This window comes from Sciurus vulgaris (assembly GCF_902686455.1).
Source record: "Sciurus vulgaris genome assembly, chromosome: 4".
NCBI classification, from domain to species: Eukaryota; Metazoa; Chordata; class Mammalia; order Rodentia; family Sciuridae; genus Sciurus; species Sciurus vulgaris.
Genome location: NC_136464.1, coordinates 137,782,931 through 137,799,204, shown reverse-complemented (window position 1 = coordinate 137,799,204; position 16,274 = coordinate 137,782,931). Strand labels below are relative to the sequence as shown.

General features: G+C 50.4%; 2 protein-coding genes across 2 annotated transcripts; both read right to left on the bottom strand.

The window, feature by feature from the left end:
• Positions 1–5,674: 5,674 nt before the first annotated feature.
• On the bottom strand, positions 5,675–7,105 carry LOC306658988 (sperm motility kinase 3A-like; the record flags this gene model as incomplete). Its single annotated transcript, XM_079136246.1, has 1 exon — positions 5,675–7,105. The coding sequence occupies one exon, from the start codon at positions 7,103–7,105 to the stop codon at positions 5,675–5,677; it is 1,431 nt and encodes a 476-aa protein (XP_078992372.1).
• A 4,789-nt stretch (positions 7,106–11,894) lies between these two features.
• LOC306658987 (sperm motility kinase 3A-like) lies at positions 11,895–13,325 on the bottom strand (the record flags this gene model as incomplete). Its single annotated transcript, XM_079136245.1, has 1 exon — positions 11,895–13,325. One exon carries the CDS (start codon positions 13,323–13,325, stop codon positions 11,895–11,897), a length of 1,431 nt encoding a protein of 476 aa, XP_078992371.1.
• Positions 13,326–16,274: the final 2,949 nt, after the last annotated feature.

Below are 16,274 nucleotides of genomic sequence, written 5' to 3'. Positions count from 1 at the left end.
TCAGAGCATATTTCATTTCCAGAAAGTGTAGTGTGAGGTGATTAATGGCCATATAAATGGGCTCTTTAGAGCATACCTGGTATCAGAATTTCTAGTTGGTGGGGAAACACCTTGCCTCTGGCAGCCCTGCCTTCTTTTGACCTAGAAGTTATTTTCATCCCTTAATGGGGTTCGTAGCATCTAACTGCAAATATTTCCCTAATCTTTACTTATCTCTATTATTATTAATTGCTTCATCAAATCAAAATAGGTGCTCTAATTGGCCAAGTTCTGTTTCAAGCCTCAGTGTTTTTAGGTTTATGGAGAATCTTACAATCAGTGTGGGACTAACTAAAACAGTTCACTAAGCAATCTCTGAAAATATAATCCCTATAGCCCCCCAACCTGCTTAATGAGTGGAACACCCCCAGGTTTTCCTTGATGTGATTTAAAATTGTCCTGAATTCTCCAGGTACTTAATTCAATCCTTTCATTATTTTTCTTTTAACATTAAAATTTTAGGATACTGCAAGAAAGATAAAAGAATAGTACAATGATGATCCACATGTCTTTTGCCTGCATCAAGCAATTGTTAACATTAATCAATTTTTACCATACCTTTGTTTACTTTTGTCTGTCTATATGTATTTTTGATGAACTACTTGAAAATAAATTACAGACATTAAGGTGTTTCACTCATAAATATTTAATACTGATCTCCTAAGAATAAAGATGCTTTGTTATTAATCACCATTAGTAAGAATCATGTGCCTTCACTTAATTTATAGTCAATTTTCTAACTTCCTTAGCTGTTCTAAAATTGTCATTAATAGCTATTTAAAAAAATTCCAGGATCCAATCAAGTTTCAGTTTGTGCATTTAGTGTTCTTTAATGTACAAAACTTCTTATCACTTTTCTTTGTTTTCTATGTCAAAGTATTTTCTCAAGAATCTAGGCCAGTTGAAGAATGTTGTTTATTTTGTATTTGTCTGATCGTTTATTCATGATGAGAATCAAGTGTGACCTCTGTTCACAGGAGTATTGGAAAGATGACTGGTATATAACTTACATCTCTAACATTCCTCAGAAGAGCCTATTTCCTACCTAAGTCTTTGAGCTTCACTGCATGACTGGCTGAGGCCAGAGGGGTGTTAGCAGGTATGTCATGAGCTGTTGGGCTTGTCCTTTTGAGCTTCTGCCATTAACATGAGAAAAAAATTCTTAGCTCTCAGAAAACCGAATGATATACAGACCTGTCCTGTAATCAAATCCCAGCTCGCAGCCAAGCCTCGCCTAGATCAGCAGAACCTCCAGCATCTGCAGATGTGTAAGCAAAAAGTGAGCATTTATTTATCATATACCACTGAGATTTTATGGTTAAATATTAGACAAAAAGTGGTAAATGAGACAATGATCTGTCTACTTCTTTTATTTTTAACATTGTGGGAAGAAACATATAACCCGTGATCTATATTATTATTATTATTACTATCATTTGTGTGCTGGGGATCTAATCTAGAGCTTTATCCTTGGTAGGTCAGTACTCTACCCCTGAGCTCTATCCCTAGCCATACCCTTTTAAACTTTGAAGTATACAGTACAATATTGCTAAGTGTGCACATGTTGTTGTACAGCGGAAATTTTTCATCTTGCGTAACTGACTACTGATACCCATTGAACAGCAAATTGGTATTTTTCCCTTTCTCCTGGATTCTGGCAGTCAGCATTCTACCCTCTCCTTCCATGAACTTGACTACTTTAGATACTTTATGTCAGTGAAATCATGCAGTATTTGTCCTTCTGTGACTGGCTTATTTCTTGTGGCATAATATCCTCCAAGTTCATGTCCATGTTGTAGCAGATGACAGGATTTCCTTCATATTTTAAGACTAATATTCCAATGTATGTATATACATGTTTCCTCTCTCCATTCATCCACTGATGAGCCTTTGGATTATTTCGACCTGATGGCTATCACAAATAAGGCTGCAATAAATATGGGGATGAAGTTCCTATAAATAATGCAGTTTCCAATAAATTTTGGAAACTGTTCTCTTGGATAAAAACCTGACTTGGGATTGTTGGATCATATTGTAGTTCTATTTTTCATGTTTTGAGAAATCTTCATTCTAATTTCCACAATGACTGTGCTAATTTCCCACCAATAGTGTGTGAGGGTTCCTTTTCTCCACATCCTCAGCAGCACTTATCTTTTGCCTTTTGATAAGAGACATTCTAACAGGAATGAAGTGTTATCTCATTGTGGTTTTGATTTGCATTTCCCTGGTGATTAGTAATATTAAGCTTCTTTTCATATACTTATTTATTTGTAATTCTTCCTTGGAGGAATGTCTATTCAAATCCTTTGCTTATTTTTAAATCAGCTTATTTTTTGCTATTGAGTTGGGTAGGTTCTTTATTTATTTTGTTATTGATTCCTTATCAGATATATGGCGGGCAGATAATTTCTCTCAAACTTAGGTTGCTTTTTCACCTGTTCATTGTTTCCTTTTTGTGCAGAAACTTTCTGGTTTGTTATAATTCCACAGGTCTATTTTTTGTTTCCTGTGCTTTTGGTGTCTTATATATGAAATCACTATCCCGTCCAATGTCATGAAGTTGTTCCTCTCTATTTTCTCCTAGGAGTTTTATAATTTCAGGTCTTATATGAAAGTCTTCTACGGATTACCTCCGCTTCTTGCCCAGGTTGCTTCAAGCGGCTCGCCGCCGCTTCTTGCTCTTTCGGCCTGACCAGCGGGACAAAAGACACGTACTCTGCAGAAGTTCATGAAGCAGCTTCTCGTTTATTCTGAAAACACCCTCAATATATAGACAGTCTCATGCATAAGCAATTGTAACCAGATATGACCATCCAATCCTGTTAAAGGTCAAGCAATCACTCGCTCGAGCATACATGTAAAGTATATCTGTCCACGCGCTAGGCGACTGAACTGATTATCATACAGCCAATTGTAAACGCGTCCTGCCATTCTCCAAGCATAATTAGGATGCCATTTGCTCTCTGCCAGTTGCCATCTTTAGATGCACGTGGCATAACCCTGGGCCCCGGGTTTCACCCGCCACAGAGGACTCCATTACTCATGCCCCGAGATCTGCAGGGATTCTGAATTTAAAGGGATGAACTACTTACTCTGGTGGAGGGAATTTTGGGATGGCACAGCACATTCAGTCACTGGCACGGATGTTACCGGCAGGGCAGACTGCGGCCTGGTTTGCCATGAATGGGGAGCAGTGTTAAAGCCAAAGCACTTTAAAAGCTTGTAGCTGAGCCAGAAAAGCGCACATGTATATGAGGCTAAGGAAGACAAGCTTCTTGAAGAGGTTGCAGCCTTGCAAGGGATACTAAGTACTTTGCACAGACACCCTAGGAAAGATGCCTCGAGGACCTCTCCCACACCCACTAAGGGCTCCAGGGCACGGAAGAGAATACTTCTCTAGAGAGATAGCACAGGGCACTGCTGGCACAGGGGACGCCTACAGATTGTTTCACCACGCTGAGCAGCACCGACCCTCAGAGGCCACTTCAGCCTTCATACCACGCACACACATGGTACACGGTGACGTCAGTAAGTGAGGGGGATCAGAATGCAGTTGTGTAGGGGGAGTAATGTCTCTGCGTTCCTGAAGTTACACTGCCACAGGTTCACATCAGAGTGGTCTCTCTCATTAAGTGGTCGGCCCGCGAGAAACACAAAACATACCCAAGATGAAAGGTAAGGGAATTCACATATTTCACGCCAAAAACCAACTCCACAGGACAGAAAATGATCACATAAAGACACCAGCACAATGGAAGCAGCAACCCAGGCTGCTCTCCTTATAAGGACACAAGTCCCACTGATGCGATAGCACCCCTGCCCTCCTCATAATGGGCATGTTGCTCCCACTACTGCCTTATGACCTCATCCTGAGGATATTTCAGCCTCACAATGCCATTTCTCAGAAGAAGGCCTCATTCCTAGGTGTGGGGTTAGGAGCTAAACATAAGATTTCAGGGATATAATTTAACCCCAAACACTCACTCTTCCTCCTATTTTTCCCGTGTTTTATTATTTCAATCCGTGGAAGTGGAACTGTGTCACGCCACAATCCTACATCAGCCCATACGATCATAGGATGTCTCGGGCCTGCGCTCTCTAGGGACTTTCACATCCACATTCACCATGCCCTTTGGCCTGTCAATCCTCGGTTGTGTTCGTTGTTTTCCTTCGGAGCCACCTTTTGCAGTAGAACAATCGGGCAACACCAGCTGTGGAAAATAAATTGTGAACCGTTCCCTGTTCTTCTACCTCCTGGAAATGACTCCATAGAATTGGGATGAGTACTTCTTTAAATGTGCGGTAGAACTCTCCAGTGATATCATGTGTAACCCAAGACCCTTTTGGAAATTGTCAGGATGAGAACCTAATTTGCTTACCTAATTTGTTGGGCTATGTGGTGTCCATGTTCTTGTGACTGAGCATGCTTCCTCACAAAATGGTCTACCTCACCGAATTGTAATGTGTGTTGTTTAAACTTGTGCGGTTGTGTAATCCATTTTGTTACTCCCAAGAAATAGCTGGGGTTTCATACCTTCCAAAGGCAACGGGCTCAACTCAGGCCCGCTACTGTTCACGTGGTGGGAGGATGAACAACATATCTGGGTTGCCGGACCCCTGCCTGTGACCTCCTGTCCGCTGGGCACTTGCATGGGCCCAAACACCCATCCCCACCTGAGTGCACTTATGGCGAGCAGGGAACAGGAGACCGTAGGAAGCTGGGGACCAAAGAAGGCCTTGGGGAGAAAGCGGCATTAGTGACCCAGAAGGGAAAAGTGGGCACTGGCCTTAGGCATGCCTTGGAAGATGCCTTTCCAAGCCTGGCCCGGACCCGAGCCTGTCAGATACGACTTCTCCAACACTTGCCACCCACCCTCTCTGCCCACCTCAGGGAGGCACCTGAAGACTGGGAGAGAAGTTCCTTTTGGCAAAACGGAACCAGCTAATGTAAGCCATGCCTACACTGGTTCCAGGGGAGAGTCTCTAGCCAAACCGGGTCAAGGAGGTGAGTCTCCGACCACACTGGGACAAAGTAACTGAGTCCCCAAGGAAAATGGCTAAAGGCGAGTGAGCACCCAGGTTCATTGCCTGAGACCGAGCCGCCCCATCTGCACTGGCTCAAGGTGATCGAGTCTTCAAATGCACTGACCGGGAGAGGGAGCTACACGATCTTGCCCGGCCTCGGAATGAGCTGCTGGTGGAGCCCATCCAAGTTCTTGAGGCCCTCCCCATTCCCCCATTTTCTTAAGCACATGTTTTTTTTTTTTTTTGATCTCCGGAACATCGATTTTATTATAAAGTTTTTGAGAAACAAAGCTATCAAGAAAAGCCTCTGCTCTTCCAGAAATATGGGGGAAAGGACAGAGAAGGGCCGGGCAGGGACCAGTGTCCCAGGGAGAAACAGTCTCTGGTGTCTCTCGCAGGCGGGGGCAGAGGAGACTCCTGTTGTCCAGGCAGATCCACAGGTGCCTCTGGCTGCGCCTGGTGCAGAGAAGCCTGAGCCAGTTTGCACACCTGGCTCCTGCAGGGGTTTGGAGTCCACGGGACCCAGGCCCAGGCCCAGGCCCTGAGGTCTGCATGCGGAGAGCACAGCGTCCTCCAGCTGCCGGTGGGGTGGGTCAGACGCAGCTCTCCATCACACGGGAGCCACTCTCGCTCTGCCTCTGCCACGTCTCTGCTCTCTGGTCTCAGGAGTCCCTTCTTCGCTGCCACAGGGCTCGCAGCAACACAGCTGGCGGAAGCAGGAAGCGAGCCTCCTGGCCACCCGCTTCCAGGCCTTGGGCTGCCCTGTGGAGGTATCTCTGCGGGAATGGCTGGGCTTCTGGGGCGCAGGGGCAGGTGCAGGGGTCCTTTGGAGCAGCCAGCGGAGGTCGGTGCCAGCCAGGCTGACCCTTCTGAGGTCCTTGTGCCCTGTGTGCTGGGCCTCCTCGGGGAGCCGATGGTCACGGGCCGAGGGACAGGCGCGAAGGGCAAGCTCGCTGGTGCTCCTCCTCGGGAGGACGGAGCCATGGGAAGGGTGTGCGGGTCGCGCAGGCCTCCCCTTGCACGCGCAGCCCGCCCCCTGGCTCAGCTGGTGCCGAAGGATCAGGTAGGCGGCCGCGGCGTCATCAAACTTGCCCCGAGTCAGAGACACCCAGGCCTCGTACGGGTCGTGACCCAAGTCCAACAGGGCTGCCATTATGGCGGGGTCTGGGCGTTTGGGGGGTGGCTCCCCATCCTGACGGGGGGAAGCCTCCTCACCCTCCCTCAGCCACGGGTGCTGGAGGACTTGCTCTACCGTCGGGCGCCGCGCCGGGTCCAGGCTCAGCATGCTGCGGATGAGGCTGCGTGCTCGGGGCGGAACGCGCTCAGGGATGTGGTACCTTCCCTCCCGGATCCGCCTCACCATCCCGGAGCGCAAGAGCGCCCTGAAGGGGCACCTTCCGGTCAACATATAAAACAGGATGACGCCCAGGCTCCACACGTCCGCTGGGGGGCCCTGGTATTCCCGCCTCAGGAGGATTTCGGGAGCAAGGTAGGCCAGGGTGCCCCAGCACCTGCGCAGCTTCTGCCCAGGCCTGACCCTCAGGCTGAGGCCAAAGTCGATGAGCTTGCAGGTGCCAGCCGCATCCACCACGACGTTGGGCAACTTCAGGTCCAGGTGCACCACGCCCTGGCCGTGGCAGTAGCCCACCGCCCCCGCGATCTGCCGGAACACCCTCCGCGCCTCCTCCTGCCGCATGCCCCGGGAAGGGATGTGCTTGAGCGGGCCCCCCACCGCGTGCTCCATCACCAAGTAGACGTGCTCACGGGTCTCGATCACCTGGAAGAGCTGGATCACGTGGGGGTGTTCCAGCCACCTCATCACGCTGGCTTCGGAGAGGGAGAGGGCCGCCTTCCCCTTTACCTTCGGCAGCACTTTCACTGCAACCTCTGCCCCGGTGAGGAGATGGCGGGCTACCTGCACCTCGGCACTCCCACCACGCCCGATGGTCCTCAGGACCTCATAGCGGTCCCGGAAGGCCGCCTCTTCGCAGGAGCAGGGCCCCTGCAACGCTACACTAGTCTCTCTACTCTGCCTACGCATCCTCAGCGGGAACCCCACCCAAGGATGCTAGCTAAGAAGAAAAACAAACAAACAAACAAACAAACAAACAAAGAAAAAACCACAAACCAAACAAAACAACAGACCAAAATAAAAAACAACAACAACAAAAAAAACCAAAAAACAAAAAACCCAAATCAAAAACACCAGTATCCAAAGACCACAACCACCAACCGCCAACCACCAAACGCTCTAACTATCTGGGAGTCCGACAGGTCACCACCAAGAGCTTCCTGTACTTAATGGACAAAAACCCAGCCGCGGCCACCCGCTTATATACTGGCTGTTTCAGGTTCCCTCACAATGGCTCCTTGTGAGGTCAGAGAAGAAATGGCCCAGTCAAAGTGGCCATAACCCCTGTGGTCATCTCACTAGTGGGCCCCCAGGACCTTTCCCACTTCAGAAAAAGAAGAAGAATGAACTCTGGAAGCTTTTTGCTTTTGGGGTAGTAGAGATACATCCATGTCTGCTTGTTGAGAAATTAAAATTTGTACAACGCTTTCATTCACTTTTCAATTTAAGTTCAGAAATCTGAAATAACATTTGGCTGTGGAAGACCTCAACATGTCTATACTCAAGGTATCATCCCCTTTTCTTCCAACTCCAAATCACTGGTACCAAAAGGATGGTAGCAGCTCACTCACACGGTGACACCGTGCCACAATGTACACTGTGGAGCGTGCTACTAACACCTGTGGGCATGAGAGGGAGGAAGGGCGCATCCAAATTTCCCCATAAAGTACTCAATGAAGTCTGAGTAGAAAACCTGCAACCCAAAATGCAGTGGGTTGACACATTCCAAGTGATAAAGGAGAAAACGTGACAGCCAAGAATGCTGGAACCATCCAAAGTGGCCTTCCCACGGACTGAAGACATGGATGAGACCGGGTCCTCCCCCCGCTACTGTAACAGAAGACCTCCCACTGAGTAATACACAGTACCAGAACTTAACCTCTCCCAGCTGTGCAGACTGGCAAGATCAAGGCCAAACAACTGCACTGCCCTTTCCTCGCATGATGGAAGGGGCGGGAGGGTAGAACTCATTCTCCCCTGCACCCCCTTTCACCACCCAAGATCCTGCCTACTGAACCCAGGGTCTTCCGCGTTTTAGGAAAGCACTCTCCCCCTGAAGTACATCCCCAGCTTTTTGAGACGAGGTCTCACTGACGTGCTGAGGCCGGGCCTGAGTGTGTGATCCTCCCCCTGGGGGTCCCTGGAAGATGGGCTCGCAGCCTGTCACCGTTTGCACAGGACGTATTCCCTCTCAAAGGTTCTCTGTTAATGCAGGAGGATTCTGAGGTCCAATGAGTGGCTTGTGAGAGCTGTAGCCCAATGAAGACCCTCCTCGTTTCAATGGAAGTTCCCGGAGGTGACCCTACACAGGCAGTGTGTGACTGGAGGAGGTGTGGCGATAAATGGTCATGCCCTGGAGGGGTGCTTCTGCTCTCTCGCTCCTTTCCCGCTCTCTGCTTCGAGCTTTCATGTAGGAAACAGTTCTCCTCTGCTGGGCCCCTTTCCCACGGTGTGCCGCCTCACCTTTGGCCCACGGCGATTCCGTGGGCCATGTCTGGACCCAGACTTCTGAAATCATGACCCTGAATCACGTTGTCCTTCTCTCGGCTCTTCTTTTCAGGTGGTGGGTGTAACTATCAGTGACTGACAGATCTAACCAACAGGTGCTTGGCACTGAGGACTACAGAGAACCGCTGCTTGCCGCTGAGGCTGCTTCCAGCGGCTCCGCTTCCGGAAAACCGCGGCTTCTCGCTCCTACGGCCCTACCAGCGGGACGAAAGCCACGTACGCTTCAAAGGTTCATGAAGCAGCTTCCCCTTTATTCAAATAACACCCTCAATATATAAGCAGTCTCATGCATAAGCAATTGTAACCAGATATGACCATCCAATCCTGTTAAAGGTCAAGCAATCACTCGCTTGAGCATACATGTAAAGTATATCTGTCCACGCGCTAGGCGGCTGAACTGATTATCATACAGCCAATTGTAAACGCGTCCTGCCATTCTCCAAGCATAATTAGGATGCCATTTGCTCTCTGCCAGTCCCCATCTTTAGATGCACGTGGCGTAACCCTGGGCCCCGGGTTTCGCCCGCCACAGAGGACTCCATTACGTGTTACTCATGCCCCGAGATCTGCAGGGATTCTGAATTTAAAGGGATGAACTACTTACTCTGGTGGAGCGAATTTTGGGATGGCACAGCACATTCAGTCACTGGCACGGATGTTACCGGCAGACTGCGGCCTGGTTTGCCATGAATGGGGAGCAGCGTTAAAGCCAAAGCACTTTAAAAGCTTGCAGCTGAGCCAGAAATGCGCACACGTACATGAGGCTAAGGAAGACAAGCTTCTTGAAGAGGTTGCAGCCTTGCAAGGGATACTAAGTACTTTGCACAGACACCCTAGGAAAGATGCCTAGAGGACCTCTCAGCTATGTGTAAGCCCACACCCACCAAGGGCTCCAGGGCACGGAAGAGAATACTTCTCCAGAGAGGCAGCACAGGGCACTGCTGGCACAGGGGACGCCTACAGATTGTTTCACCACGCTGAGCAGCACCGACCCTCAGAGGCCACTTCAGCCTTCATTCCAGCCTATGACAGTGAACACACCACGCACACACATGGTACACGGTGACGTCGGTTAGTGAGGGGGATCATAATGCAGTTGTGTAGGGGGAGTAATGTCTCTGCGTTACTGAAGTTACACTGCCACAGGTTCACATCAGAGTGGTCTCTCTCTCTCATTAAGTGGTCGGCCCGCGAGAAACACAAAACATACCCAAGATGAAAGGTAAGGGAATTCACATATTTCACGCCAAAAACCACCTCCACAGGACAGAAAATGATCACATAAAGACACCAGCGCAACGGAAGCAGCAACCCAGGCTGCTCTCCTTATAAGGACACAAGTCCCACTGACCCGATAGCACCCCTGCCCTCCTCATAATGGGCACGTTGCTCCCACTACTGCCTTATGACCTCATCCTGAGGATATTTCAGCCTCACAATGCCATTTCTCAGAAGAAGGCCTCATTCCTAGGTGTGGGGTTAGGAGCTAAACATAAAAGATTTCAGGGATATAATTTAACCCCAAACACTCACTCTTCCTCCTATTTTTCCCGTGTTTTATTATTCCAACCCGTGGAAGTGGAACTGTGTCACGCCACAATCCTACATCAGCCCATACGATCATAGGATGTCTCGGGCCTGCGCTCTCTAGGGACTTTCACATCCACATTCACCATGCCCTTTGGCCTGTCAATCCTCGGTTGTGTTCGTTGTTTTCCTTCGGAGCCACCTTTTGCAGTAGAACAATCGGGCAACACCAGCTGTGGAAAATAAATTGTGAACCGTTCCCTGTTCTTCTACCTCCTGGAAATGACTCCATAGAATTGGGATGAGTACTTCTTTAAATGTGCGGTAGAACTCTCCAGTGATATCATGTGTAACCCAAGACCCTTTTGGAAATTGTCAGGATGAGAACCTAATTTGCTTACCTAATTTGTTGGGCTATGTGGTGTCCATGTTCTTGTGACTGAGCATGCTTCCTCACAAAATGGTCTACCTCACCGAATTGTAATGTGTGTTGTTTAAACTTGTGCGGTTGTGTAATCCATTTTGTTACTCCCAAGAAATAGCTGGGGTTTCATACCTTCCAAAGGCAACGGGCTCAACTCAGGCCCGCTACTGTTCACGTGGTGGGAGGATGAACAACATATCTGGGTTGCCGGACCCCTGCCTGTGACCTCCTGTCCGCTGGGCACTTGCATGGGCCCAAACACCCATCCCCACCTGAGTGCACTTATGGCGAGCAGGGAACAGGAGACCGTAGGAAGCTGGGGACCAAAGAAGGCCTTGGGGAGAAAGCGGCATTAGTGACCCAGAAGGGAAAAGTGGGCACTGGCCTTAGGCATGCCTTGGAAGATGCCTTTCCAAGCCTGGCCCGGACCCGAGCCTGTCAGATACGACTTCTCCAACACTTGCCACCCACCCTCTCTGCCCACCTCAGGGAGGCACCTGAAGACTGGGAGAGAAGTTCCTTTTGGCAAAACGGAACCAGCTAATGTAAGCCATGCCTACACTGGTTCCAGGGGAGAGTCTCTAGCCAAACCGGGTCAAGGAGGTGAGTCTCCGACCACACTGGGACAAAGTAACTGAGTCCCCAAGGAAAATGGCTAAAGGCGAGTGAGCACCCAGGTTCATTGCCTGAGACCGAGGACGCCCCATCTGCACTGGCTCAAGGTGATCGAGTCTTCAAATGCACTGACCGGGAGAGGGAGCTACACGATCTTGCCTGGCCTCGGAATGAGCTGCTGGTGGAGCCCATCCAAGTTCTTGAGGCCCTCCCCACTCCCCCATTTTCTTAAGCACATGTTTTTTTTTTTTTTTTTTTTTATCTTCGGAACATCGATTTTATTATAAAGTTTTTGAGAAACAAAGCTATCAAGAAAAGCCTCTGCTCTTCCAGAAATATGGGGGAAAGGACAGAGAAGGGCCGGGCAGGGACCAGTGTCCCAGGGAGAAACAGTCTCTGGTGTCTCTCGCAGGCGGGGGCAGAGGAGACTCCTGTTGTCCAGGCAGATCCACAGGTGCCTCTGGCTGCGCCTGGTGCAGAGAAGCCTGAGCCAGTTTGCACACCTGGCTCCTGCAGGGGTTTGGAGTCCACGGGACCCAGGCCCAGGCCCAGGCCCTGAGGTCTGCATGCGGAGAGCACAGCGTCCTCCAGCTGCCGGTGGGGTGGGTCAGACGCAGCTCTCCATCACACGGGAGCCACTCTCGCTCTGCCTCTGCCACGTCTCTGCTCTCTGGTCTCAGGAGTCCCTTCTTCGCTGCCACAGGGCTCGCAGCAACACAGCTGGCGGAAGCAGGAAGCGAGCCTCCTGGCCACCCGCTTCCAGGCCTTGGGCTGCCCTGTGGAGGTATCTCTGCGGGAATGGCTGGGCTTCTGGGGCGCAGGGGCAGGTGCAGGGGTCCTTTGGAGCAGCCAGCGGAGGTCGGTGCCAGCCAGGCTGACCCTTCTGAGGTCCTTGTGCCCTGTGTGCTGGGCCTCCTCGGGGAGCCGATGGTCACGGGCCGAGGGACAGGCGCGAAGGGCAAGCTCGCTGGTGCTCCTCCTCGGGAGGACGGAGCCATGGGAAGGGTGTGCGGGTCGCGCAGGCCTCCCCTTGCACGCGCAGCCCGCCCCCTGGCTCAGCTGGTGCCGAAGGATCAGGTAGGCGGCCGCGGCGTCATCAAACTTGCCCCGAGTCAGAGACACCCAGGCCTCGTACGGGTCGTGACCCAAGTCCAACAGGGCTGCCATTATGGCGGGGTCTGGGCGTTTGGGGGGTGGCTCCCCATCCTGACGGGGGGAAGCCTCCTCACCCTCCCTCAGCCACGGGTGCTGGAGGACTTGCTCTACCGTCGGGCGCCGCGCCGGGTCCAGGCTCAGCATGCTGCGGATGAGGCTGCGTGCTCGGGGCGGAACGCGCTCAGGGATGTGGTACCTTCCCTCCCGGATCCGCCTCACCATCCCGGAGCGCAAGAGCGCCCTGAAGGGGCACCTTCCGGTCAACATATAAAACAGGATGACGCCCAGGCTCCACACGTCCGCTGGGGGGCCCTGGTATTCCCGCCTCAGGAGGATTTCGGGAGCAAGGTAGGCCAGGGTGCCCCAGCACCTGCGCAGCTTCTGCCCAGGCCTGACCCTCAGGCTGAGGCCAAAGTCGATGAGCTTGCAGGTGCCAGCCGCATCCACCACGACGTTGGGCAACTTCAGGTCCAGGTGCACCACGCCCTGGCCGTGGCAGTAGCCCACCGCCCCCGCGATCTGCCGGAACACCCTCCGCGCCTCCTCCTGCCGCATGCCCCGGGAAGGGATGTGCTTGAGCGGGCCCCCCACCGCGTGCTCCATCACCAAGTAGACGTGCTCACGGGTCTCGATCACCTGGAAGAGCTGGATCACGTGGGGGTGTTCCAGCCACCTCATCACGCTTGCTTCGGAGAGGGAGAGGGCCGCCTTCCCCTTTACCTTGGGCAGCACTTTCACTGCAACCTCTGCCCCGGTGAGGAGATGGCGGGCTACCTGCACCTCGGCACTCCCACCACGCCCGATGGTCCTCAGGACCTCATAGCGGTCCCGGAAGGCCGCCTCTTCGCAGGAGCAGGGCCCTTGCAACGCTACACTAGTCTCTCTACTCTGCCTATGCATCCTCAGCGGGAACCCCACCCAAGGATGCTAGCTAAGAAGAAAAACAAACAAACAAACAAAGAAAAAACCACAAACCAAACAAAACAACAAACCAAAATAAAAAACAAAAAAAAAACCCCAAAAAACAGAAAACCCAAATCAAAAACACCAATATCCAAAGACCACAACCACCAACCGCCAACCACCAAACGCTCTAACTATCTGGGAGTCCGACAGGTCACCACCAAGAGCTTCCTGTACTTAATGGACAAAAACCCAGCTGCGGCCACCCGCTTATATACCGGCTGTGTCAGGTTCCCTCACAATGGCTCCTTGTGAGGTCAGAGAAGAAATGGCCCAGTCAAAGTGGCCATAACCCCTGTGGTCATCTCCCTAGTGGGCCCCCAGGACCTTTCCCACTTCAGAAAAAGAAGAAGAATGAACTCTGGAAGCTTTTTGCTTTTGGGGTAGTAGAGATACATCCATGTCTGCTTGTTGAGAAATTAAAATTTGTACAATGCTTTCATTCACTTTTCAATTTAAGTTCAGAAATCTGAAATAACATTTGGCTGTGGAAGACCTCAACATGTCTATACTCAAGGTATCATCCCCTTTTCTTCCAACTCCAAATCACTGGTACTAAAAGGATGGTAGCAGCTCACTCACACAGTGACACCGTACCACAACGTACACTGTGGAGCGTGCTACTAACACCTGTGGGCATGAGAGAGAGGAAGGGCGCATCCAAATTTCCCCATAAAGTACTCAATGAAGTCTGAGTAGAAAACCTGCAACCCAAAATGCAGTGGGTTGACACATTCCAAGTGATAAAGGAGAAAACGTGACAGCCAAGAATGCTGGAACCATCCAAAGTGGCCTTCCCACGGACTGAAGACATGGATGAGACCGTGTCCTCCCCCCGCTACTGTAACAGAAGACCTCCCACTGAGTAATACACAGTGCCAGAACTTAACCTCTCCCAGCTGTGCAGACTGGCAAGATCAAGGCCAAACAACTGCACTACCCTTTCCTTGCATGATGGAAGGGGCGGGAGGGTAGAACTCATTCTCCCCTGCACCCCCTTTCACCACCCAATATCCTGCCTACTGAACCCAGGGTCTCCCGCGTTTTAGTAAAGCACTCTCCCCCTGAAGTACATCCCCAGCTTTTTGAGACGAGGTCTCACTGACGTGCTGAGGCCGGGCCTGAGTGTGTGATCCTCCCCCTGGGGGTCCCTGGAAGATGGGCTCGCAGCCTGTCACCGTTTGCACAGGACGTATTCCTTCTCAAAGGTTCTCTGTTAATGCAGGAGGATTCTGAGGTCCAATGAGTGGCTTGTGAGAGCTGTAGCCCAATGAAGACCCTCTTCGTTTCAATGGAAGTTCCCGGTGGTGACCCTACACAGGCAGTGTGTGACTGGAGGAGATGTGGCGATAAATGGTCATGCCCTGGAGGGGTGCGTCTGCTCTCTGGCTCCTTTCCCGCTCTCTGCTTCGAGCTTTCATGTAGGAAACAGTTCTCCTCTGCTGGGCCCCTTTCCCATGGTGTGCCACCTCACCTTTGGCCCACGGTGATTCTGTGGGCCATATCTGGACCCAGACTTCTGAAATCATGACCCTGAATCACGTTGTCCTTCTCTAGGCTCTTCTTTTCAGGTGGTGGGTGTACTATCAGTGACTGACAGATCTAACCAACAGGTTCTTGGCACTGAGGACTACAGAGGACCGCTCTTGCTGCCGAGGCTGCTTCAAGCGGCTCCGCTTATGGAAAACCGTGGCTTCTTTGCCTGGCTTGCTCTAAGCAGCTCCGCTCTTACGGAAAACCGGGGCTTCTCGCTCCTACGGCCCTACCAGTGGGACTAAAGCCACGTATGCTTCAAAGGTTTATGAAGCAGCTTCCCCTTTATTCAAATAACACCCTCAATATATAAGCAGTCTCATGCATAAGCAATTGTAACCAGATATGTCCATCCAATCCTGTTAAAAGTCAAGCGATCACTCACTCAAGCATACATGTAAAGTATATCTGTCCACTCGCTAGGCAGCTGAACTGATTATCATACAGCCAATTGTAAACACTTCCTGCCTTTCTCCATGCATAATCAGGACGCCGTTTGCTCTCTGCCAGTTGCCACCTTTAGATGCACGTGGCGTAACCCTGGGCCCCGGGTCTCGCCTGCCACAGTCTTCAATATTGTATTAATTTTTGTGTATTGTGTAAAATAAGGATCCAATTTCATTGTTTTACATGTGGATATTCCATTTTCCCAACACCATGAGTTGAAGAGACTATCATTTTCACATTGTGCTTTCTTGGCACCCTTGTTGAAGATCAACTGACTGCATATAAATTTATTTCTGTTTTCTATTTTTTTCCATTGCTCTATGGCTGTCTTTATGCTAGTACCATGCTATACCATTGATTACCATAGCTTTGTAATGTTTTAAAGTAAGGAAGTTTTATGGTTTGGATGTGAAGTGTTCCCCAAAAGTTCCATATTAATGCAGGGATTTAATCATTTCAGAGATGAAATGATTCGATTATGAGAGCTATAACCTAATCAGTCCATCCTAGATTGAATTAATTGACTGGGTGGTAACTATGGACAGGTGGGGCATGACTGGAGGAAGTCACTGGGGGCATGCCTGGGAAGGGTGTGTCTTCTTTGTGGTTCCTTAATCCTCTTTCTTTCTCTGCTTCTTGATCCTGCCATGAGCCGAGCAGCCTTTCTCTACCATGCACTTCAGTCCTGACGTGTTGCCTCACCTTGGGCTCAGAGCAATGGAATCAGCATGAAACCATGAGCCCCATATAAACTTTTCCTATTCTGAGTTATTCTTTCAGGGATGCAAAAGCTAAAACAGATAGTGTGAGGCCTCCAGCTTTGTTCTTTTATCTCAGGATTGTTTTGGCTATTTGGAGTCCTTTATGGTTTCCTTTCCATTGGAGTTTAGGATTTTTTATCCATTC